A 27,735-nucleotide genomic window follows, 5' to 3' on the forward strand; every position below is an offset into this window, starting at 1 on the left:
ATATGTTAAACCATTTCTCTTTTTTAGTGAGCAAGAAAAAAGAGCAGCAAATGAATCAGAAAATATAGTCTGCCTTAATTTAGTAAAAAATAAGAGAGGAAGAAAGAAGGAAGGAAGGAAAAAGGAGGGAAGAAAGATGGAGAACATTAGGAAAAAGGAAATGTCACTCAAGATTTCGTTCTTCTTTGGCTGGAATAGAGAGCTTCACATACAACCATGGTCGAGTCAGAGAAAAACTCAGAGGATTCAGAAGTTTGAAGAAAATATATAGAAAGGTTTTAAAGGTCAAGCTGCCCTTAAACTCAGAACTCCACTTGGAACTCCAGTTGAAGAAATTAGATTCAAAACACAGTGAAATAGTGAAATAGAAAAAAAGAAATCTGTTTGCAGAGGATGAATAACCTAAATGAGTGAGAGGAGTTAAGCTTTAACAAGCAAGTATTACATGGTAAGTAGTTGTTTGGTTTTCCTTTTGAAAATATGCTATTGATTTTCTAAAAATATTGTGTTGAATGACAATTTTTCTTAATAATTAGTAATAAAGATCTTTGTTATTTTTGAAGTTTTAAAAGTGTTCTTTTTAAAAACTGAAAAGCATACTATTGTCATTTCATACAGGCCTTTCATAGGGCCTCAAGCAACATTGAGGGAGGCACCACTGCCCCCTGGTGGGAAGTATTTGTATTTTTAAAATTACGGTTACTTCTTCATTTGCACAGCTAAACAAACCTATGAAGCCGCATCTTACGCCACATGTGCCATGAGTACAAAGACAGAGCAACTACTCATAATCGTTTTCATATGTGAATAAAGCCCCAAGGGATGCTTATTCATATCAGTTACTGAGCTAGTGAAAATTCATAACTCCAGGGTAAGAACTATTTGAAACTAAACACATGAAAAGAATTTCATGCCTGATAAGGTAATTAAATATAAAAGCATGAGACTGTGAGTTCTCTGCCTATCGATACTAAAAATTTTTAGCTCTACTGTAGATTTTAACAAGCTGTCTACAAGTGACCCCAAAATAACAAAACCTATACTACAAGTTCAGGGATGTATTTCAATTTTTAGTTCAGCAATTACTCCCAAACCAATGGTTCATGACTTTATTCTGACATTTCTAGAGGGACATTGGTGAATCATATAAAATTGCTGACACCCCATCTTTTATTTTTTTTAATTATAAATATGGTATTTGTATATTTAATCTATTAGAAGGTAAAGGCAGGGAAAAAAGAAAGCATCAGGAATGAGCTGGGAATTTCACAAGCTGCAAAATGTGAACAAAACAAGAATTGCAACTAAACAACTCCTCCAGATAATGATCTAGGAAAGTGCTGGGGTAGTCTGGAGTTACTCTGGGAAAGAGGAGAGCAGAAGAGAAAGAGGATCTTTCACCCAGCTTCAGACTTAGATGCCAAAAACTGAAACGCTTTGAGAGCACTAATGCTGTTCCTCAACATACGCCACAACATAAGGAGGGGTGAAATCAGGTTTTGGCAGTGAGCTACGGCACCTGTGTCATTGGTTTATTTTAGGCACTTCTATAGCTTGTCATATTGACTCTGTAAGTACTCAGCAAAGCAAGCCCTTGTTCCACGGGCACTACAAGGAAGCCAGGCACTCAGTGCAATCAGTTATCCACGCATCACAGGCCACAAAGAGGGGGAGCACCTTTGAGGGTCCCTCACTGTGACATAAGCATGACCCAAGGCTGAGCCCTGAAATGGCCTTACTTTGAGTCAGATTAGGCATATGGACAGGATATACTCATAAGGATGCTAAAAATCTCCACCTTTCTACAACCCCCAGTAGACATTTCAGTCACTTCCTGGATTAAGACACAGGTAACCCTACAAAATGAATATGAACTCTAAACATCTAGGCATTATCACACATTATTTCAAATTGGCTTATCAAAATGCTTTTTCTAAGAAAGGAAAGTGTCCAGGAGGGATCCATTTTGTTCAGGGTGAGAAGCAGTGGGTCAGATTAAGTTTAAACAGTAGAATGCCACCCAGAAAGGCAAAACTGATTTGAAACATGAGGGTATACAGGACCCCAAAATGGGACACCAGGAAAGAGATAATTAACTAACAGGCAGAAGCGGATGCAATCTGGATAGAGGCCAGCCAAAACCCAGCTTTGCCAATCTCCTGTTTTTGGAGAAATCACCACTCTGCAAGGGACCTGGGTAAAGGCAGTCTAACAACACCACTCTTCAAAACAAAACAACAAAGACCATATTTTCTAAACACATTTTAGGGACCCTAGAGATACTTTTAATGATGTTATGCTAGTCCCAGTAAATATACACTCAAATGGTCAGAGAAGAAGAACGATCTACTTAGCAAAGAGAAATAATTTCAAGAGAAGGGCATGATAACAATAATACACTTGAAGAAAAAAAAAAAAATTCCCATTAGAAAAACCAATATACTGCTCAGTTTCCCAGACTTTTCTCCTCTTCCCAACAGTGAAGTCCCCAGACCATGCACATGCTCTGTGCTCTCCTCCCCAAGGTCTTTATGTTAACAAAGGTGTGCAAGGAGCAGACTCACTCATTGAGTAAAGGCATTGATGTTCTCCTCTTGCTCTTCTGTACCATGTTGGCCTGATTTCTCAAGGAGATCCTAATCATAGCAGGAGCTAACCTGCAGGGCTCCCCATCCACTTGCATGGGGATGGATTTGTAAGTTAGAAGCATGACTTCCCGACACTGGTGTAGCCTTTCCCCGTGGCCCCCAACTTGTAGCGCAGCCTATAAAAACAAGAGTCAAAAGGAAGCAATGACAATCAGTTCTCAACTTAGGAAAGCTAGAAACCCCAACTCCATTTTATATAATCAAAAGGTTTTGGTAAACATATGGAACTTTATTAGCCATTAGTATAAGAAGAAGCCTGGATAAACCATTAACACAAATGAAAAATTCAAAACTTCATGAGCTTTACCATAAATTCTCATTGACAACAAAAAGAATACAAAAGAGATAAAGCACATAAAGTTTGAGATAACTTCTAAATTATATTTTTCTAATTCTTAATATATCTGTATGCTTGCTCACCCTTAGTTAACTTTCAAAGTTGGGCAGTCATTTCCATTTTACCTAATACTTCTTCAAGCTACTTCTAACCAATATAGATCAATAAAATGCAATATGATTTTAATTACTTCAAAGAAAAACATTCTGGAAAGCAAAGCAACTTTGAGGATGAAAATCACATTAAGAGCTCAATTCACCACAATGGCCACAAAATGAAGACTCAAGTCAACATTACAAGTCTTTTGTTGTTAAGAAACAAGAATCAGTGTAACTTCCCTGCCTTAGTGTGGCCGGAAAATTACATAGACACACACACACACTCACTGTTTAATATCATATACATTTCAAGGATGAATATCTTTTTCATGTATGAGATATATAGTAAAATATAAAAAATTGTTTATGCAGCCTGATAAATATTTTACACACCTACGCGAAACTACCATCCAGATTTAATTTTAGTGAATTTCTAGCACCCAAGAAGATTCCCATATGCATCTTACCAATCTCTTATACCCTCCCACCACTCAGGTAACAACCTCTCTACTGATTTCTGTCACCATTTAGTTTTGCCTGATCTTGAATTTCATAGAAAATAAATCATATAGTAGGTACCCTTTTGTACCTCGTTTGCTCATTATTATGGCTGAATGAGATATACCAAAATGTAGTTATCCATTCAACCTTAGTGAACATTTGGTTGTTTCCAGTTCTGGTATAAACTTTCTTGTATTATCTTTTAGTGGATACATACTCTCTCTAGTATACACAAATGAGTAGAATTGGTGGATTATAAGTTTTGGTGTATGTTTAGATGATACTGCAGATAAGCTTTCCAAAATGGGTATATTACAATATATTTTGAATATCAATTAATTTTTAATGAAGTAAACTTTAAAGAATTTAGTTGAGTACTAACTCAGCTTAAAATCTAAAAGATTTACTTTTACAGAAAGCAAAATATATGTACTATCAGCTTTTTCTCCATGATTCTCATTCATCTCTGTGAAGGGGGAAAATAAGTAACTGATTTGGGAAGCCAAATTCCACTTAATTGACTGCCAGATGTTTCTATTTATTTGATGTTTTGAGTTATTTTTACAATTGCATTAATTCAGACACTAGAAAACTGATTATACATAAGCAAAGGAGAAAAGAAAAACAAAGGGACAAAAAAGGAGAAAATAGCATAAAAATGAAAAAGAAAGAACTTATTATCATTATAGAACCTTCTATATCACCAGCACTCTGTCGTGTTCTTTACATATATTCTTATTCAATTAATAAGAGAGCAAGAAAACAGAAGAGAATCCAGTGATAATTTACCAAAATTCTTATCAGACTCCCACCTGGTCCTCTCCCATGCATCTTAAAGTTTTTTAGGCCATACTTAAACTATCTTTTTAAATTACTTTGTATATTTGAGCCATTTTCTCACCTCCAGAACTTTCCCAATATATTTCCCTTTGCCTTAAAGCATTTCTCAGCTGAATAGTTACTTAACAAAACTATATCCTTCAACAACTAGAGGAAATACAACTTTCTTCATTTTGTTCAGCTTTGGCTAAGCCTAATGACAGATAAAAATGCAGAATCTGCCAGGTAAGCTTATTCTTCTGAGTTTAACACAACTCAACATTGTTTAAATATCTTCCAGTCTCTTGGAATGGGAGGTACTCTAGAGCACTGTTATCTTAACAATCTAAAAAAATAGAACAGTAGCAAATGCTACAAATTGGTAGCATTAATTAGCTATAAATATCAGCCCCACTTACATTTCAGAATCAATCTAAGATCATTTCACAGGCAATCGGAGAAACTAGCATAATTAGCTTTTTAGGGTAAAGATAGTTCTATCATTGTAAGCACAGACAACCAATTATTTTTGGAACATATTAGGGTATAAATAATTTTTAAAATACTTATTAGAAATATATTTTCAACATTCAGATTAGTCTAGACTTACCATCTGTGGCAATCTGAGATATTTATCAATTCCAAAAAGAGAGATTATGTTTGTAAACTGGTCCTGGTTTGTAAACATGATTTCCTTTGATTGTATTAGATTCAGCTGAGATGGCTTTGATTAAATTATGTTAAGATTAGGGCTTTAATTCCACCACCATATTAGGGCAACTCAGAGTCCTTGCCCCCTTGGTGGGCCATATAAATGGATGCTAAATAAAAAACACAGAAGTAGATACAAAGAGAAGACACACAGAGGAAGAGAGACAACTCCATAGACATGGCAGAGGCCCCGGGAAGAGAGATGAGCCATTTGCCTGACAGTTTACAGCTGACCTTGTGAAGAGACCCGAGCAGCTAAGCCCAGAAAGAAATGAGCCCCAGGAAGACAGATGAGGGTTATGCCAGCCTACAGCTGAGATTGGAAGAAGCTAGACCCATGGAGCCTTAACAGGGAAAAGGAAGTCTGAACCCTCACAGACATCGCCTGCCATCTTGCTTCAACATGTGGTAAAAGACTGAAGGGAGTAATCTTGAGTTGAATTCTTTAGGACCTTGTAACTCTAAGCTTTTACCCCAAAGAAATATTCTTTATAAAAGCCAACAGACTTTGGTACTTTGCATCAGCACCCCTTTGGCTGACTAATATACCATCCTATAAAGCACAGGCCCTAATAGCCACAAACATCTCTGTGATTCATTTGCTAGAAAGAATCATTTACTACTAATTCATTGGTTTATTAATAACAAACATTCAATTATATGTTCAACATGGCATGTGTTACTATTGTGAAAACTTCCAATATTGCCTTTCTAGTGGCATATGACTTGAGAGAAAAACAAAAACCACCCCTGAATTAAGCACACCCATTGTCATGTATTGTTTTCTGGCCATAACAACTTTCCTTCACTCCACTGCTGTAGCTTGAGATTTCCTGTCTTTCCATACTCTCCCCTTCCCAGGAATATTTTTCTCCGTCTCCTTCCATACCTCATCCTCCTTATTACTCAATAAGAGTCACAAGGAAAGGATGGACAATACTGAGGGGAGAGGGGAGAGAAAAAAGGTAAATCCCCCTCTCCTTCCCTGCTTACCACTACTGCCAGCCTCTAACTCCCAGGTTCATTCTGGAACAAAATGCTCAAGGCAGAGATCAGTAACATATAGAATAAACAAAGGAGATAATCAACAATACTGACATCTTTTCTTGTTTTTTTTTTTTTTATGACTAACAAGGTAAACAAACCTTTTATAAGACTAAACAATAAGATTTTAAAATTTATTACATGAAAAAGAATTAAAAAGCAATAGCTAAAGACATGATAAAGAATTTTAAAATTTATAAAAGAATGTTATGAAGATTTAAACTGCAATTCTCTGGAAAACCTAAATAAGGAGGAGAAAATTGTGGAAAAAAATATATAACTTCTCAAGTGTGATGTAATAAGAAATAGAGAAATTGAATAAATTAAAACTATTTTTTAAAATTAAAGGAGTTATCAAAAGCATTCCTCATTCCACTCCCATCCCCAAACAGGTCAGATGTTTATAAGTCCTACCCAATTTTTTTTTTTAAGATTTTATTATTTTCATTTATTTCTCTCCCCTTTCCCCCATTGTCTGCTCTCTGTGTCCATTTGCTGTGTGTTCTGTATCTGCTTCCATTATCCGGCCGCACTGGGAAACTGCTTCTCCACTTTGCTGCTTCATCTTGCTGCGTCAGTTCTCCATGTGTGCAGCACCACTCCTGGGAGGGCTGCACTTTTCTCGCGCAGGGCGGCTCTCCTTGCAGGGCGCACTCTTTGCACATGGGGCACCCCTACGTGGGTGCACCCTTGCATGGCATGGCACTCCTTGTGTACGGCAGCACTGTGCATGGGTCAGGTTACCACGTGGGTCAGGAGGCCCTGGGAATTGAACCCTGGACCCTCTGTATGGTAGGCGGACCCTCTATCAGTTGAGCCATGTCCGCTTCCCTCCTACCCAATTTTTAAGGAATGACTGTGTCTATTTAATACAAGTTGCTTTAGAAAATATGATGCTATAGCTTCTGAGATAAAACCACATAAGGGCACTAGTACCCCTGTTATGGACTGATTGGAAGGATACAAATTAAATACCTAAGAAGGGCACCTATAATAGGAGAGGAGAAGAAAGGCAGGAATTTGAATAAAAAAAAAAAATAGAAGATCCTCAAAACTTTAAACCTAGAGTTACCACTGCAAGATACATAGTCATGCAAAATGAAGCCATATGTCTATGCAAAAACTTGTACAAATGTTCACAGCAACATATAAGTCATAACAGTCAAAAAGTGGAAACAACTCAAACGCCTATCAACCAATGAGGGGATTAAAAAAATGTGGTATAGCCATACAATGGAAAATTATTCAACCATAAAAGGAATGAAGTAATGCTATATGCTATAACTTGGATGAATTTTGAAGTCATGATGCTAAATGAAGGAAGTAAGACACGAAAGGCCATATATTCTATGATTCCATAGATATGAAATGTCCAGAATAGGCAAATCCATAGAGATAGAAAGCAGATTGGTAGTTGCCTAGGGCTAGGAATGATAGGGGGGTTGTGAAATCATAGTTTAAGTGTATGGAATTTTCTTTGGGGTTCTAAAACTTATTGTGGTAATGGTTGCACAATTCTGTGACTATAATAAAATCCACTGAATTGTGCACTTTAAATGGGTGAATTTTATGGAATGTGAATTACCTGTCAATAAAGCTGTTAGAGAGAGAGAATGGATAAATAGATAGATATAGGTTGTATATAAAGATAATAGATGATAGAGATGACAGATTGTTGGGAAGTTGGTTAGGTAGGTAGGTAGGTAGGTAGGTGGAAAGGAGGGAGGGAGGGGGGAAGAGGGTTGTTCATGCACCAATGACAGAGAATACTGAAAACAGCAGTTTAAGTCTGGGCAACTGAGATCAGAAAACTAAGAAGCTGGAAGATATAATAGCTTGTGAATATATCACTACTCTTAACATATTATATTAAAATTAGCTGGTTTTATATATTTCAGTAGTCTTTGTTATTAGCAGCATTATCATGACATAGCTAATAAATTCTTAATGAAACTTATCCTATTCTTTTCATTTATAGTATATTATTCCCAGGCATCTTTTCTGACCTTCTGGTCAGGGAAATAGTCACTTTGAAAATAGGTTTTCACTTTCTAAAGCTGCTTTAAAAATTTAGCTTCCTCCTACTTCAACCACCAATATTTGTTTTATTTAAATGTCCATTAAGACTCTGCTCTGTTTCCTCCTTTAAGAAATATAAAGCTTGTATTTCTCTGCTTCCTTCCACTGCTTTTTCCCCCTGACTTTTCTATCATTTAAAGCATTTCTTTCATGCACCAAAGGATAATGTAGGTACTGTTCCAAGGTGTTAGGGTTATAAGGATGAATAAGACACAATATAGTTCCTACTTTAGAGTTGAAAGAGATTTCAATAACCTAGTCTAGCTCTTTAAGATGAGAGAAATGAGACTCAGAGAGATGAAAACATGCATTCAGAAATACATGAATATTTACTGTGTGAGGAAACTGTTACATGCCAAGCACCATCCATATTAAAAACACGGTTCTCAATTGACCTCACGCACTCCTGTAAAATGAATATTATTACCTTTGTTACAAAAGAAAAAATAGGTTGAAAAAAACTAGTGAGATTTTGGATCACAGAGTGGTTCAACAATGCCAGCGGAGGAATACTGGTATGGGATGTTATTGACAGGTGATATATGGTTGACAGGGAGTTATATAGGGCATATGGGTATACAGGGTGCATGGTAATGTTTGGATATACTCATAGTGGCAACAATTAAAAACAACAGCTGGGGGGGTACTGGGTTCCTGGCTGGGGGTGCTCTGTTGTGGTCCCTAGGGGAGCAGTGGCAGCCCCCCAGGTGCAAGGGTAAGGACCAGGAAGGAATGAGGGTCCAACAGCGAGCCCCTGATACTAATGACTATGCTTGTGAGCCTATACACCTGAAATAAGAACAAGGCCTAGAGCAGCACTGTGCCTGGGAGTTTCCTCCTGACAGCCTTCATGTTACTCAAATGTGGCCAGTCTCGAAGCCAAACTCAGCATGTAAATGCAATGCATTCCCCCCAGCATGGGACATGACACCCGGTGATGAGCCTCCCTGGCACCAAGGGATCACTACCAAGTACCAGCCGATGATGCAACTAGAAAATGACCTTGAATTAAAGGTTCAACGCAGACCAGCAGAATATCCCTGTCTACATATAATAACAGGAGTTTAAAATGCTGTTTTACCTAATGTAAGGGGGAAATGGAAAGGAGAAATGAATTTATATGGCTATGAGTCTCTAAAAAAAGAGTCTGGAGGTTGTCAGAAGGATTGCCCTTATGCACACCTGAGCAGAGTCTCAGAGACAGATAAAGTAGATACAACCCCAGGTATTGGTTCTTTTGAGGGCTAAAGAGACCCACAGATTCTATGGTCATGGCAGATGGGGTTCACTGCCATGTCAGTTGGCCCTTCTTTGGAGCTGGTGTTTCTGCATGATGGAGCTGGACACAGATGGGATGTCTTGTCACAAGACTTTCATGCTACTTTACTGGAATTGTAGTTGGTGCTGGGGTTTAAGATATATCTAGGGGATTTGAATCTCTGGACTGACAATATGATAGCCAGGCCCTGAGCCTCAACAGCCTTCAACTCCTATACTCTGATTTATTGGACTTACCCCACTCAGCTAACATGGAGTTGAAGAATGTCAACCACCACACCATGGAGCCTAGAGTGCCTACAACTGAAAGCAGAAGGATTGCATCCAGTATCCATGTGGAATCTAAGCCTCCTCTTGACATAGATGTGCAATGGACACAACCAATCCAAGGTCCACAGAGAAAATGTGGCATTGGTTTGGGAAAAGTGGCCATGGTGGCTGCTGGGTGTGGGGAATGGGAGGAAGAGATGAGATGTGGAGGCATTTTCGGGACTTGGAGTTGTCCAGGGTGGTGCTTCAGGGACAATTACCGGACATTGTAGATTCTCCCAGGGCCCACTGGATGGAACGTGGGAGAGTATGGGCTATGATGTGAACCGTTGACCATGAGGTGCTGCGATGCCCAGAGACGTACTTACCAAATGCAATGGATGTGTCATGATGATGAGAGAGAGTGTTGCTGTGGGGGGAGTGTTGGGGTGGGGGCGGTGGGGTTGAATGGGACCTCATATTTTTTGAATGTAATATTTTTTAAAAATGAATTAAAAAATTAAAAAAAAAAAAACTAGTGAGAAAAACCGCTGGCATTCTGACTTAGCTCTTTGACCTAAACTTAAATTATTTTAGAAAATCAAGGACAGGACGATACCAACACATAAATGGGACTGCCTATGCCATTATTTGTTCTCTTCCTCCTTCTTCCCTTGCTGTTCTGTATTGCATGTCGTTGAACCCTGCAAACTACCTTCTCCAGGCTTCCTTACGAACCAGCATCTACTTACAGGCAGCTCCTAAGATGCATGGGAGGACAGTGGAGGGGCAGGGAGAGAGGACAGAGCAGGAAATGTTCCCTCACTAGATTTTCTGAAAAAGGCTGATTTTCCTTTATGCTTCCATTTTCCATCAGGCAACACTCTCTCCCTCCAGGCAACCCTTTTCTCTATGGTCCCAGTATAGACAGGCAGCACCACCAGTGGGTGTAATTCTCAGGGAGGAGTCTCTGTTTCAGAGTTTTCGCTCCAGGCTGATGACAGTCACTGCTCAACCCAACAATGGGCTACTCAAGGGTCCACCTCTATCTTGTGGTCCCCTTTCCTCTCATTGTTGTTCCAGCCCTGGAAGTGGTAGACTTTTTGCAGTTGCTAAATCTACGGATTGTTAATCCATGGGTTGCACTCTTATCAGTTCTTCTAATACACTGTAAGTCTACAGAATGAATCAGTTGAATTACCTGGAATGGGTTCTTTTTTCTTTCCTGATACACTGCCTTAGTCACCAATGTGAGAAGTTTGATTTAAATAATTTACAGTGGCATGATGTAAATAATTTACAGCGGCATCATTATCAGCTAATTCATATTTTCTGTACAAATTTTTGCAGGCTTTTAAAAATTGTCATGAAGCTATATCAGGTTTTACTGCTTTGTTCATTTTATTAAATATTAAGATTCCTGAACACTAAACTGTTTTAAAGTTCCACTGCAACACATGATGTATGGAGTCTAAATATCAGTACAGCTATTACTATTTACTTATTATTATCCATATGAGTAAATATTTATAGAAGAAACAATAAGATTCAGTTTCCTCATATGTAAAGTGATGGGATTTCAGTATGCTGCTATGATCTATTCCATTAGCATTTTATAATTTTAAGTCATACTTATAATTGCATGTTCTCAAAGCCCACCTCCTTCCATCTATAGTTCTCTTTCTTACCTTGAGTATATCAGCCATGATATTAATTTATAAAAACTGTCCTGAATGAAGTGGAGAATCATAAAAAGGAAAGGGCTATATTTGAAAAGTAAAACACTTCCCTTCTGATCATCTTTTAAAATACTAGCAATTATTAAATACATACGTTGGGTCAAGAACTTTTTTATGAAAAAGTAGAGACTTATAGAAACCTAAGGACTGTTTCTCATTGAGGTTATTTGTATACATGCATCTTCTTCATTTTTGTTCAGTAGAGGGATCAACTCACTACCCAGGTAAGTTCATGAGAAAGACAACAACAAAAAAAGACACAAAAGCAGTCTGTTTAGCTCACAACAGTTAATGGTAAGTTTAGAAAAAAATTCATCTGTTTACAGTCAGTCATACAGACAGTCATTTCTCTAAAATCCTTAATTTCCTGGTAGAGTTAAAATAGTGACAAACTCAATCATATATTTGGGAGTAAAGAGATAAAGCAGATTTATATTAACTTGAGAAAAAAACACATTCTGTTGATTTTTAAACACTGGACTAGTAGGATTTTTCTTATATAAGATTTCTTTTGTATCTTATGAGCAAGAAGTAGAGAACTGAATATAATGTAATGCTAAACACTGCATAGCAGGCTCCAGCATAACCTAGACTCCACACATATCATCCACCCAGTATTTAAGAATAGTACCAGACAAATAAAGTAGTAGGAAATTGGGACCCGTAATCGAGAAAAGAAAAATTTGAAATTTTCACTGCATGTACTTCATGGCATAGCAAAGAACAGTGAAGAAGAAAATATATCAATAAAAATTATTTAATCTGAAAAAAAAGAGAGAAATGTTAAATTTTATTCAAAAGTCCTGTAAGACAGTAACAAGCGGTCTAAAATAGGTGCATCTGAATGTCAGAGGAGAGGAGAAAAAGAATGGAACAGAAAACATATTTAAAGAAGTAATAGGTGTTCCTTTTATATAATCTAAAATTTCTTTAAAAATAAAGAAAAAATTTTTAAAAAAGAAATAATGGATGAAAATATCTCAAATTTGTTGAAAAAAATATCTATCTATAGGTCTAGGACCCTCAGTGTATCCAAAACAGATTAAATACAAAGAAAACCAGTAGACAGAATACCGCCACTCCCAGCAGTGACTCTAAGCAGTCCAGTCCATGTTCTAATTCCCAAAACCATGAATATGTGATCTTACATGTCTAAAGTTTCCTTTTTAATATACTTGACTAAAGGATATTGAGATAGAGAGATTATCTAGGATTATCTGGGTGGGCCCAATGTAATCACAAGGACATTTAAAAGGGAAAGAGGGAGGCTGATGGAGAGAGATGCGATGACGGAAGCAGAGGTCAGAATGATGTGGGGCCATGAGCCAAAGAATGTGGGAAGAAATGGCAAGAAAATTGATCCCCCGTTAGAGTCTACTGCAGGAACACAGCCCTGCCAATCCATTTTAGACTTCTGATCTCCAGGACTTTAACAAATGTGTGTTGTTTTAAACCATTAACTTTGTGGTAATTTGTTACAGTGGCAATAGGAAACTAATACAACCACACTGAGGCTTAAAACTAAAGATGAAGAGAAAATCTCAAGGTCAGGGAAAAAAGACTGTGTTTGTGTGTGTGTATTTATATAGGGGAATGATGATATGATGATAGCTGACTTTTGATTATAAAATACGGAGGCCAAAAAAAAAAAAAAAAAGAAACCTCTTTAAAGTGGGAAAACAAGTAAATAGGCAAATCTGTTAATCAAGAATCTTATATCCGGTGAAAATAAAGTTCAAAATGAGGGTTAAAAAAGGGATTTTCAGGTAAACAAAATTTGAAAGAATTTTTCAGCAGAACCACAATACAAGAAATGCTAAAGGAAATTATTCAGGCTGTAAACATGAAGGAGTATCAATTTTTCCTTTCATCTCAATTTCCTGAAGACACAGCTGTTTTAATGTGAAAAATTAATATTGAATGGTGGTGTTTATACTACATGTAAAAATAAAATATGTGTAAATAGAAAGAGAATAGAAGGAAGCTAAATGAAATTATACTTTTATAAGAAATTTAAACTTTACAGGAAATCGTATAATATGTCTAGGTTTGCTCTTATAAATTAAGGATAGATTATTATTTCAAGATTAATAAAAATAGCAACAATAAATACCCAAAATGATATGGCTAAAAGATCAACAGAGGAAAAGAAAAATACAAAAAAAAATTTATAACCCAAAGTAGGCAAGAAATTAGGAACATAGAAACAAAATTTAAACAGGTCAAACTGAAACCAAATAGCAATATTGTAGACTTAACAATATTAATAATGATATATTAAATGAAAATGGACTGATATTTCCAACAAAAAGTAGAGACTGTCAGATTGCATTAAGAAAGCAAGATTCAAATACACTCTGCCCTATAAACGTTGATATCTAACACACAAAAGGTAAGCATGATAAATGTGTTATGGTATATTATTATCAGATGCAGTAGATTTCAAGACAAGAAGATTCACCAAAGAGGAAGCTAGTCATTTAATAAAGGTGAATAGGTTAATCAATCACAAAGATATGTGCTTTTAATGGCTGATCTTTTAAAATTCACAAAGCAAAAACTGAAAAATAATAAGAGAAGTAGACAAAGCCAAAATATTCCTTAGATAGCTTAGTATCTCTTTCAGCTATTAATAGAACAATTAGTAAAAAATCCATAAAGATATAGGAGATTTAAACAGCATTTTCAACCATTTTGATCTAATTAATATTTATGGAACACCAAATCCAAAAAACTTCAGAATACACATTCTTTTCAATTGCACTAGGAAAGACCATATTCTGGACAATAAAACAAGTTTCAAGTTAAAAAAAAAATGGAAACACAGTATGTTCTATGACCACAAGAGACATAAAGTAGAAAATAATAATTGCATACCTATAAAGCCTCCAAAAACTTAAAGATTTTAAAACATATTTCCTACAAGTCAAAGAAAGTTGGAATATATCTGGAAAATACAAAATCTTGTGGGTTGCAGTTAAAGCAGTGCTTAGAGTGAAATTAGTAGCTTTAAATATTTCAATGGAATAGAAGAATGATTTAAAATTGATGATATAAGATTCCAACTTAAGAACTTGAAAAGAACAAATGACACTAAACAGAAGGAGGAAGAAAACAATAAAGAGTAGAAATGAATGAAATAGAAAAACAGACAAACACTCGAGTAAATAAATTAAACCAAAAGTTGGTTCTTTATAAAGGTTAATAAAATGTGTTAACTCCTAACAAGTCTAATGAAAAAAAGGGAAAATAACTGATAGAAATTTCTTTATCAGGAATGAAAGAGAAGAAATTATGACAGATCCTAAAGATAGTATGCCAATAAATTCAACTATTTAGATAAAATGGAAAAAATTCCCTCCAATTCTTAATAAAGTTGACTCAAAAGGAAAGACATAGACATAGGTCTATGTCTATATTGCCTCAATGATTTACTGGGGAAGTCTCTGAACCATTTATGGAAAATACACAAATCTTATACAAATTTCTTTAGAAGATAGAACCAAATAGCATTTCCTATCTCACTTTATGAGGCCAGCATAACCATGATATGAAAACCTGACAAAAGGTAGCCCTGGGGGAGGGCACTGTGATTTGGGAGCCATGGCTCGTTTAGCCAGTGCTGTGGTTAGTACTTTGCTGTTGTGGAGGCTCTCAAGTCACTAACTGGAAGAATTAATAAGTAGAAAATATTAAAGGTCAAAGGCATTTTTTTTCTCCTTGCCTCTGTCCTCATCCTGTTTATATAGCAACCTGGGCATCTGGCCCACCGAGGGGGAAGCAGAGTTTGGTAAAGCTGTCGAATAGTTTTCTGTGCACACATGAGCATAAGTATGTGAATGTTTGTGTCCAGGTGCATGTGCACACACTCCTGCATTTAGGAAGCCTGAGAAGAACCAGTCTGCTCTGGTGCTAGAAATTCCTGACTATGCTCTGACCATCTCCATGTAGGCAGTAGCCTTCTTCAGAGAGGCTGTGGCCCATAGCCTCTGTTCATTTTCACTGCAGCACCAGATATGAAAGTTAAAACAAAATAAATATTTTGTCTAAATCTCATAAAACAGTATTTGTTGTAGACCACTGCCCTTACATGGCAGAATCAGGCAGACAGCATGTTGAGTTTGATATGCTGGTGAAGATTAAGACCCAAGGAACCATCCCTTTGTCTCCCATATCTCAATCATTTTGAACTTGCTCAGTAGAATCTTCCATGGAATATTATAGAAAAACGTATGATATATTTCTTTTCAAAAAGTTGGTGCATTGCATTGTGAGTGACTCTGGAGTACATTTTTTAAATTCTTTGATTCAACAAAGCCAAAATTTGTAGGAGTTGATGGCAGCATTGGCTGCTGTTGGGCCTCCTAATCCTCAGGCAGATCCAGAGTGCTGCAGTATTCTGCATGGTCTAGTTGCAGCAGTGGAAACCCTCTGCAAACTTACAGAATACCAACATGAGGCTCATACTCCTCTAATGGAGAATGCAGAACATGTTGGAAAGAGAGGATGGATAATTTGTGTTAATAATGCAAATAATGAGTCATGTGTGAATGCTTGAGGACTGTAAGAAACAATTCAAAGGCATAACTAGCTTGCTGCAAATTCAGATTATCTCATGCAGATTCAGAAGTGTGAGACAGTCTTGATCCACACCTACCCAGTTGGTGAAAACAGCCTCGTGTCTGACTGTCCTAAAAAAGATTTGTTTTACCTAGTAAAGTCCATAGTATTCATGCAGGATGGCATCTTGCTATCAAATTGCATATATTAGTACAATAGTATTTTGACTTGGCATCAACTACTATTATAAGTATTCCAATGATTAAGAAAAAACAAAACACTGGAATTAAAACTAGAGATCGAATAAGTAAAACAGTGATTTAAAAAAATAAATATTCCAATGAAGGAAGAACAATATCCAAATACATCTGCCAGTTATGATGTGGTGCTTCTTCATCACAAAGATGTATATGTAGATTTCCTAAACAATGGTGATACCCACTTAGGTGGCAGCAGTAGTGAAGCTACATTTAAGGAAACAATAAAATTAAGGTGGTGTATGCCAAGGACAAATAACACTGAAGTGCACTATTGCACTGGAGTTTATTGGACTTCACCTGTAGATGTAAATAGTAGACCTTTCTCCTGCCCTACTAATTTTCTTCTAAATGGTCATTCTGTTATTGGAACAACCACACAAGTCAGGTTCCAAAGTCATTTGTTATATGCTTAGTAGCCATGGAGTAGGGAAGAAATATTTTTGCATGTACTTAACAGTTCTCGATTCATTCATCAATCATGAAGGCTGTGGACAAAGAGTTACAGACTACTGGACTACAGATTTCAGTAAATTTATGAGGGAAAACAGATTAGCTCCTTTCCTAGACCCCAGATATAAAATTGATGGAAATCTTGAGATCCCTTTGGAACAAACAAAAGATCAGTCAGAAAGACATACCCATTACTGGCATATGATTATTTCACAAACCATTTTCAACATGCAAGCAGTAGTTCCACTAGCCAGTGTTATTGTGAGTCATTGACAGAAAGAGATGTGTTAAACTGTCAAAAAACAATACACAACATAGTTGATATGGAAAGAAAAGTGATCCTCTATCTATTTCCACAGTTGGTACAAGAGTAAAAGGCCCTAAGAGAGATGAAAAATACCATATCATGTGGAATGAATTAAAAACCCTTTTCAGAGCCCATATTAAAAACTGAGAGTAACATCAAAGAGTCTTGGAATAGCTTTCTACCTAAAATTAGGAACAATGCAAGTATATTCAATCTTATCACTTCTCTTCAACATCTTACTCAATACCTTAGCCAGCTCAATAAGGCAAGGAAAAGAAATAAAAAGCATGTAAGGAAATAGCAAAACTTTTTTTAACAAACAATATAATTGTGTATGTAGAAAAACCTAGGAAATCTATTAAAAATGAGCACTAATAAGTGAATTGCAAGACAAGGAAAATATGCATAACTATATACATATATATATACAATGTTATATTTCTTTATACTAGAAATGAATAATTAAATGTAAAATTAAAAACAATTTTAAATAGCTTCAAAAACTATTTAAAATAGCTTCAAAAAACAAATAGGAATGAATTTTAAAGAAAGGCATACAAGATCCTTGCCCTGATCAAGATGGTAAAGGGGGAAGTAGATCTGGCTCAACCAGTTGGGTGCCTGCCTACCACATGGGAAGTCCTGGGTTCAGCTCCGAGTGCGTCCTAAAGAAGATGAGTAGACACTGCACCTGCCACAACCTGCTACAATGAGCTGGACATTGCAACCCACCACCACAAGCCAGCAGACGCCACAGCCCACAAGGAGCGGGTCTGGGTCAGGCCGTTGGACACTCTCTTCCCATGTGGGAGGTCCCGGGTTTGGTTCCTGGTGCCTCCTGGAGAAGACGAGCAGACACAGTGAGTAAACAATGAGCAGACTGACAAGGGAACCATTGTGTGGGAGAGGGGGTATAAATAAATAAATGAATCTTAAAAAAAAAAAAAGATGGTAGAGAGGGAAACTTCAGGGATTTGTCCCTGCACAGAAGCTTTGAACAACCAGCAAGAACTGTCAGAAACATCTTTCTCAAAGGCCCAGAAAAAAGTTAAATTTCAGTAACAGGGTGAATGTCAAATCAAGAAAAAGGCAACTTAGAAGTGAAAGGATTTCAAGGGACACTGGCTGGCCCCTCACGAGCTCAGCTTGGAGCTGCCTGCATTCCCAATGTGAATGCCTTGTCCCAATTCTGGGCAGAGCAGAGTAACTCTCATGCATATACAGGGAGCAGGAACGTCTGGCTGAATCTCTCTGGTAGTGACCTGAGGGACTGGACCAGGGCAGTCATCACAAGCTTGCCATCCTGGAACTTGCCCTGTGTGTGGAAGGCAGTTTACAGATTGCTGGCTATAGGACATACAGTGCTGTGCCTAGGAGCATGAGGCAACTGTTTCCTAGGCAAGAGGGGACTTCTATATCCATGTAAATTTGGGAATTCCTAGGACCTCATACAGCATGCTCAAGATAGGAAGAATGCACAGAAAGGATCGGGTAAGCCCCTATGCTATGACCTTGAGCTATTCCCTAAACTAATTGTATCAATATTCTCTGAAGGAGAGCACTAATATAAGTCAATCTGCAAAGACTGGGAAAGGCATTTTCTTTTATTCCTTTATTCCTTCTTCTCTTCCTTCTCCTTTCCTTCTCTTTTTTTTTTTTTTTTCTCACTCCTGGCTTTCAAAGAAAGCTCTGTTATAACACTAGCTGGAAAAAAGCTTAAGGAACAAATACCTCAGAATCAAAATTCCAGTCATGACATCTTAAAACATCAAAATGTCCAGGTTCCAATAAAAGGTTACAAAACATACCAAGAAACAGGAAGCTATAGCCAAGGCAAAGAAGAAGATTAAAGCAATATAAATCATCATTGAGGAAGATCAGATCTTGGACACAACAGAAAAAGACTTTAAGAAATGGTCCTAATTATGCTCTAAGAGCTAAAGGAAAACATGGACAAAGAACTGAAGAAAATCAGAAAAATGACAGATAAGCACAAAGGGATCATCAATAGATAGATGCAACTTATGAAAAGGAACCAAACAGAGATGAAGACCACAGTAACAGAAATTAAAAATTCCCTAGAAGGGTTCAACAGCATATTGGGCTCACAGTAGAAAGAATCAGTGACCATAAGAAATCATCCAGTCTGAGGAACAGAATGAAGAATTAAGAAAAGTGAACAGAGCCTAAGTAGTCTGTGGGACACCATCAAGTGTACCAATATACACATTGTGGTCCCAGCAGGAGAAGAAAGAGAGAAAGGGGCAGTGAGTATATTCAAAAAAATAATGGTTTTCAAATTTAGTGAAAGACTTCACTATATATATCCAAGATACTCAACGAACTCAAAACAGGATAAATCCAAATGTACCTCCAATATGTCATATTATAATCAAACTGTCAAATGCTAAAAATGAGAGAATTATAAAAGCTGCAAGAGAGAATCACTGTGTCATGTATAAGGGAGGTTCAGTAAGATTAAGTGCCAATTTCACAACAGAAGCCATGGGGGGCAAGAAGGCAATAGGATGACATACTTAGGTGCTGAAAGCAAAGAAAAAAAAATCTTGATGGCCAGAAAAGAATTCTGCATCTGGTAAAGCTGTCTTTCAGAAATGAGGGAAAGATTAAGACACTGCCAGATGAACAAAAGCTGAGAGAATTCATCACCACTAGACCAGCCCCACAAGAGATGCTAAAAGAGCATCTCTTTAGCATGTAATAGATAATAGACAATACATCAAAGCTGCATGAAGAAATAAAAATCTCTCACAAGTGTAACTCATGGTAAATACAAATGCCAGTACTATTGTATATTTGGTTTACAACACCACTTTTTACTTCCTACAGGATCTAAAAGGCAAATGCATAAAATTTCATGATAAATCAGCAATTCTGGACTTATATTGTAAATACATGTAATTTGTGATGAGAACAACATAAGGGTGGAGAGGATGGAGGGATATAGGAACATAGTTTGTGTATACTATTGAAGTTAAGTTGGTATCAATGCATATGAGATTGCTACAGATTTAAGATATGAAATTTAAGCTTCATGGTAACTACAAAGAAAATATTGGAAAATATGCATGCTCATAGAGACAGAAATTAAGAGTAAAGGTTGCCAGGGGCAGGTGGCAGGGGATATGGGGAGTTAATACATAGTGGGGGGAAATGGATTTGGCTCAATTGATAGAGTGTCTGCCTACCACATGGGAAGTCCAGGGTTCAAACCCAGGGCCTCCTGACCCATGTGGTGAGCTGGCTCATGCGCAGAGCTAATGCACACAAAGAGTGCCGTGCCACGCAGGGGTGTGCCCTGCATAGGGGAGCCCCACGCACAAAGAGTACACCCCATAAGGAGAGCCACCCCATGTGAAAAAAGCACAGCCTGCCCAGGAGTGGTGCCGCATACACAGAGAGCTGACGTGGCAAGATGATGCAACAAAGAGATGCAGATTCCTGGTGCCACTGACAAGAATCCAAGTGGACACAGAACACACACAGTGAATGGACACAGAGAGCAGACAATGGGGGGGGGGGAGAGGGGAGAAAAACAAATCTTTAAAAAAAAAAAGAAATCCAGCCTTCTTTATTAAAAAACAAAACAAAACATAGTGAGTGTAGGATTTTCATTTGGGGAGATAGGGAAGTTTCAGTAATGGAAAGTGGTGAGGGTACTGCAATGCTGTAAATGTGATTAATTCCACTGAAGAGAAAATGACAATTAAATGTAATACATGATCTTGGATGGGATCTAACAAGGGAAGAGAAAAGACTCAAAAGGACATTATAGGGATATATGAAAAACTTGGACAATAGACTGTAAGCTTCATATTAATGTCAAAGTTCTTGTACTTGATAATTGCACTTAAGATGGTTACACATGTGAAAAGCACATTCTTAGGAAATGTGCATGGCTGTATTAAGTATTTAAGGAGCATGATGTATACAACTCACATTGCAGTGTTGAGAAAATGGATTGATAAGTTGATAAATAGATAAATACAGACAATAGATAGACAGGATGATATGGCAAATGTGGTGAAATGTTAGTATTGGTGGATCTGGGTACCTGGGGTACAGGGATATGTTGGAGTTCTCTGTATGGGGTTTGTATTATTTTTTGTAGCTGTCCTATAAGTTTAAAAATACTTCAATAAAAAATGTTTTTTAAAAAAATGCATGCAAGATTCTGAAAACTATACTGAAACTACAAAACATTGCTAAGAAAAATTAAGGAACACAAATAAATGAAGAGATATACCACGCTCAAAAATTGGGGAAAATGTTATTATGTCAGTTCTCTCCAAATTTATCTATAGATTCAATGTAATTCCAAAAGGTTTTTGTAGATATTAATAAACTTCTAAAATATATGCAAATTCTAAAGACATAAAATAATTAAAACACTCTTAGGTGAACAAACTGAAATGATTCACATTACCAGACTAAAAACTTAGTATAAAGCTATAGTAAGCAAGACAGGGAAGCAGATGTGGCTTAAGCAATTGAGCTCCCACCTACCACATGGGGGGGCCCCAGGTTCAGTTCCCAGTGCCTCCTGGGAAGGACAAGTAAGGCAGTGAGTTAATATTAACAGTCTGGTGTGGCAAGCTGACACAACAAGATGATGCAACAACAGACACAAGGAGGAAAAAATATTGAGAAACACAACAAAGCAGGAAACTGAGATGGCTCAAGTGATTGGGTGCCCCCTCCCACATGTGAGGCCCTGAGTTTGGTTTCAGGTGCCCCCTAAAGAGAAGATGAGCATACAATGAACAGACAGTGAGCACAAAAGAATGAGGCAGTGGGGGGGGGGGGGTGTGTGGAATAAAAAAAATAAATCTTAAAAAAAAAAAGCAAGAGAGTATAGTATTGGTATAAAGATAAACAAATAGATCAATAGAACAGATTAGAGTCAGAAATAGACCCACACACAATTAATTGACTATGGACAGAAGCAGCAAAGCACTGCTATGAGAAAAGGACAGTCTTTATACTATGAATCATGCTGGGAAAAAAACTGGATAAACATATGAACAAAATAAACCTTGTTTCCTACTTTGTACAATACACAAAAATTAATGTGAATCAAATCATAGACTTACACAGAACAAAACTGTAAATTCTCAAGAAGAAAATACAGAACATTTTCCCAAACTTCCTTGGGGTAAGCAAAGATTCCTTAGGAAGGAGACAAAATGCTCTAATATAAAATAAATCAACTTCATAAAACTGGACTTCCAAAGAGTGTTTAAAATTTATTTTCATCAAAAGAAACCATTAAGAAAATGCAAAGGTATGACAAGACCAAGAGAAAATATTTTCAGTACTTAAAGCTGTCAAAAGACATGTATCAAGAATATATCAATAATTTCTGGAATTCAATAATAAAACCAACAGTCAATTAAAAAGTTCGAAACACTTAGACACTTCAAAAAAGAAGACGTAAGAGGTAACAATAAAGATAAACAATATGCCCTTGCTCTCAATTTTTTTGTTTATTTCTGCATAATTATTTGTTCCAGAATTTTAAAAATTCTACAAAAGATATAATTTATTTCTTTCTAGGGATGGAGTTTGACTCTCTATTATTCTATAATAGAATTCTCTATTTTTCTGTGATAGAATTTTGTCTCTATTAACATAATTTCAAGAAATGTGGGATATTATCTTCTGTCACTTTTATTGAACCTGCAGTTGGCGCTGGGGTTGTTATATACTCAGGAGACTTGAATCTCTGGACTGGCCGTGTGCCAGTTGGGCCCTGAATCTATAGATTCAGTTGCATCAGAGTTGCAACTCCTACTCTCTGGTTCACTGAACTTATCCAGGTCAGCTAAAAAGGAGGTGAAGATGGTCAACCACCACACCAGGGAATCAAGAGTGCCTACAACTGCAAGCAGGAGAATTGCATCCATCAACCATGTGGAATCTAAGCCCCCTCTTGATTTAGAGGTGGAGTGAGTATCACCATCCCAAGGTCCACAGGATGGAGAAACAAAACATGAATTAGAGTAGACTTACTGGTATTCTAGTATAAAACTATTATGACTCTAACAGTGGAAGAAATTGTATCATTGATGTGGAGACAGTGGCCCCAGTAATTGCTGAGGACAGGGAGAGGGAAGAAGAGATGGGGGGGGGGGGTATTTTGGGGACTTGGAGTTGTCCTAAAGGATATTGCAGGGACAGATGCTGGACAATATATACCCTGCCATAACCCACTGAATGGACTGGGGGAGAATGTAAACTACAATGTAAACTATAATCCATGCAGTGCAGCATGCTCCAAAATGTATTTACCAAATGCAATGAATGTGCCACAATGATGAAAGAGGTTGTTGATGTGGGAGGAGTGGGGGTGGGGTGGGGGGTGGGGTATATGGGAACCTCTTATATATTTTAATGTCTTTAAAAAAAAGAATTAAAATAAAAATAATGACAAAATGCAAAAAAAAAAAAAAAAGAATACAGGAAAAAATGTACAACATTGCAAAAAAAAAATGTTTAATCACTGTTCACCCAGGTATTCCCATACATTACTTGTAGGCAAATAAATGGTATAAACTTCTGAGAAAGTGATTTTATAATTTTTATTAAAAGGCTTTACATGTTCAGATCCTTTTTATAGTAATTTCTTTTCTGGGAATTTCTCTTCAGAAAATAATTTGAAATGTAAACAGGTTTATGAACACATATGTGAATTACAAGATTATATAACACCAGCATCAGAAACCTACAAGTTTCATAACGGAATAAATATTATGTAAAATGGGACATATTTATACAATGAAAGAGTAGGCAGTCATCCATAGCATGGGTTTTATTTATATAATTTTAAGTATGTTTTAAAACACAGATATAAAGCAATTGGAAGGAAACACATCAAAATATAAGTGGTTATTCTTGGTCCATGTGATTATGATTGATATTTTACTTTATTTCTTATACTTACGCATCAAAGTAAACAGAATATTAATATTGCCTTTTTTAAAACAAATAATGAAAGAATATATTATATAATATGCATAAAATTTCAACCCTGGGGATTTCTCCATGTAATTTTTTTCATTGAATAGCCTTTTGCTTTCTTAATTCATAAATACAAAAAGGCCTAAATCATACAATATAATTTGAGTTAATATAAAGAAAGCCCTATATGGTTTCTTTAAAATTTTTAAGACTGAAATCTTTGGAGTTCATACAGCATGGCAAACTAGGCCCCAAATTCCTCAAACTCTGAATCATCCTTTGAACTGTATTGAATAGCTTTAAAGTACTTAGGTTCAACATGAAAAGACCTTCTTGGCTATAATGGCAGAAAATTGTGGCAAAAATAAATACAAATTACAATGTCTGATTATGGGCAGTGTGACTCCAAACAGGTAATCAAGTTACCAAGCATCCAATGAAAAATAATCTTAATTAGCAGGGATACATTTCAATTGGTAAAATGAATTGAAGACTTCTGCTTTGTAATTTGCAAATACAAGAAAAAGTCTAAAAGAAACCATTTTTTCACATGCCAGTAATTCTACTTCAAATCTTTCCTAAAGTACCATTCTGAATTTTCTACTCTTTAAATTTTGCTTCAGTAATACGGAGTAAACAAATATAATTATTAGTTTGGGTTTCTAATGTTAAAAGTTTATAGCCTTTAATTACTTCAAACATTTCAAATTCTATGAAAAATAATTTTTCTAAAAGACTTTACTTAATAATTATGTTTCTTAATTATATAGCAATCATTATAAATACACAAAAACAGACATGCAGGCACAAATAATTACATTTTTCTGCTTAACTGCTCGTTTAAACAAATACTTGCATTTTCAAATAATTTACCTTCTTGAAATGTAAGAATTTTAATTAAGCATAATAGCTTCAAGAAATCACGGACCAAAAATAAGATTCTTTCATACTGAATGAGAAAAAATAATAAAATTCTGTCCATGATATGGGTAATTAGTTAAGACATATATGAAAAGAGAGAAATATAAACCAATATTACTGAAGTGCATAAGCTATACAGAGATGCAAAGCATAAACCACTATTCTGCTATTCTGAAGTAGAATGTCTGGGATCTCTTTCTAAATAGCATAGAGGAGGCAGAAGCTGGGAATTAAGATACAAGATTGTCCATGAGCCAGTAATTAATAGCAGTTGAGTGATGGTGTGATGGCTCATTAAATTGTCTACTTTTTGTTGAAAGTTTCCTATAACAAAAATAATTATTTAAAAACACACTTCAATAATGACCCAGTAACCTTGGAATAAAGTTAAAACTTTTAGGTAAATTCTATAATGTATCTGTGATCCAGCCCTTGCCTATCTCCCAGCAGCATCTGCTTCCACTCTTTTTTCACCTACGTTTAAACCACATAAAATTACTTATTCCCACAAAGGACTATGTTCTTTCGTACTTCAAAGTGTTCCTTTTTTATTCAGAGTGCCACTGGATAAAACTCATTCAGTTGCCAACTACATGTTTCAGGCCTCTGCTATGCCTTGGCACTACACTGGAGTGCTGAGATTTCCACTGTTGCCTTTCTCAGCCCTCCTCTTTGCCAAGAAAATTTAACCTACTGAACTATATCTGCTATATGTGGCTTTGTGTTAGGCATATCCAGAGAGAGGCACCAGCAGGAGATCTAGGGGGCAAGAAGGGTGAGGTCACTATATTTATGTCCCTGGTTTCTTCCTTGCTAGTTTGGCACAACTTGGCAGCATATTCTAAGTAAATATTACTCTTATCAGGGGCCCTTTCCAAACAGTTTTCTTTTTTGCACCTGACACGGGTCAGGAATATATCACCATCTATTACTTCTCATAAACCTTTTTAAAATAGTACACCCATTAAATTCTCCTCTAATTATCTACTTGAAGTCTGCCATCTCTCTCCTGTTCAGAGACTAATTATAAAACAGTAAGCAAAAGCAAATCAAACAAAAAAGACAAAAAAGTACTTGACACAGACATGGTCCCAGACATCAGGGAAGATGAAAGAGTTAAGTATCTTTAAGAAAGAGAGAGACAATAAATTGCACCTGCAGAGGTTCTGGTATAAAGAAGCAAGGAATATTCAAAGCTCTGCTTGATCTTGAGAGGCCACTTGAGCTAGAAAGCCAAGAAGGAAGTGAGAAGGGCCAGAATGCTAGGGAGACACTCGACTTTGCAGGCCAAGTAAGGATTTTGTTTTTGATATTAAAAGCAATAGCTAAATGTCTAAACTCCTCCTAGCCTTCTGTGATATTAATTTTATGTGTCAGCTTGGCTAAGTTATGGCATCCAGTTGTTTGGTCAAACACTAACCTAGATGTGGCTGTAAAGATATTCTGTAGATAGGATTAGCATTCTCAATCAGTTAACTTTAAGTAATGAAATTTAACTTCAATAATGTGGGTGGCCTCATCCACTAAGTTGGAGACCTTAAATGCAAAGGAATTCTACTTCAAGACTATACCCTCTACTCCTTCCTCACTTTCCAGTCTAAGGAATTTGGACATAAGACTTCAACATTACTCTTACTGGAATTTCCAGTTGCTGGCCTACCCTATAAAATTCAGACTTGCCAGTTCCCACAATTACATGAACCAATTTCTTATAATAAAATTCTACACACATCTTTTGTCCTGTTTCTCTGGAGAATTCTGACTGATATACCCTCCCAGGCCTAGGTAAGGATTATCTGCTTTTAGATACTGCCTGAAAGCCTTCTATTACACAGTTGTAATTAGGAGGCTCTGGTACATGCATCAATCATAAATGAGAAAATACACGTGGGTCAGTTTTTTCCACCATATAACAGCATGTTTTTGGTCACCTCCAAAAATTCTTCCTTGCATATATGTGCTATATTTGAACTTTCTCCTATTTGCTCCTAGCTATGTCTTCAGCTGTAATTAGCATAAAGAGCTTTGGAGGGTACGCGCTGTGTATGTGATCTACAGCCCTGAAATTCAGGTCAGTCCCAGCCCAATCTTTTATGCTGTACCAACCACTGCATTCTAGAGATGGCAAACAAAAGCGACATCAGTTTCCCAGGTGATGGTGTCTCTTGCTATAATCATAATAGTTTATTCTGTTAAACTTCACTAATTCAAGGTGATTGAGAAAAAGTCATCTGGAATCCATGAGATGTATGGGGGGGGGGGGGGGGGCGGGAAAGAGCTGCTTTTTAGAACAAGAAATGCAATCTTCTTGCTTCCCAGACTAAGGTACAGCATAAGTGCTACCCAAAATTGCAAATTTTTATTTGCTTTATAAACCAGTAGTATGGCCTGACTTACACAGGACAAAATGACATCATTTTTAATTGGCTCCCTCATCATTTAATAATAACTGAGAATACATGACCTAAAGCCTGTTCGAAATTACACTTATACTATAAATTTACTTTTTTAATGCAAGCAAACAAAATTTAAAGGTGATCTCAATACTGTGGCAACTGAATACCCTTTAATGCTATGATAATAATGTGCTTTTTCTATACTCAGGTGTTTTGAGATAATGGAGATGCCCATCTCATGTATAAGTAGGTGAGATGACGTTGAATACAAATGACCAGTTTACTTTTTTATCTAATCACTCATCTCCTCAGGAATCCAAGGAGTATCAAATGGTATGGTTTCTACATCAATGCCAG

General features: G+C 36.6%; 1 protein-coding gene and 1 pseudogene across 5 annotated transcripts in view; one reads left to right on the plus strand and one right to left on the minus strand.

Moving 5' to 3' along the window:
- The window catches only part of DGKI (diacylglycerol kinase iota), a 501,434-nt gene that overhangs the window by 169,590 nt on the left and 304,109 nt on the right, over nt 1-27,735 (minus strand). For all 5 annotated transcript variants that reach the window (XR_009185891.2, XM_071215292.1, XM_058297427.2 and 2 more), the window contains one exon: nt 2,565-2,764. Coding sequence is in view for 4 of the 5 variants with exons in the window: in XM_071215292.1 (XP_071071393.1) it covers nt 2,565-2,764 (200 nt within the window). In the remaining variant the exon portion in view is untranslated. The remainder of the gene's footprint in view (nt 1-2,564; nt 2,765-27,735) is intronic.
- Nucleotides 15,543-17,254, plus strand: LOC139438933 (integrator complex subunit 13 pseudogene; annotated as a pseudogene).

Source organism: Dasypus novemcinctus, chromosome 5, assembly GCF_030445035.2.
Source record: "Dasypus novemcinctus isolate mDasNov1 chromosome 5, mDasNov1.1.hap2, whole genome shotgun sequence".
Lineage (NCBI taxonomy): Eukaryota > Metazoa > Chordata > Mammalia > Cingulata > Dasypodidae > Dasypus > Dasypus novemcinctus.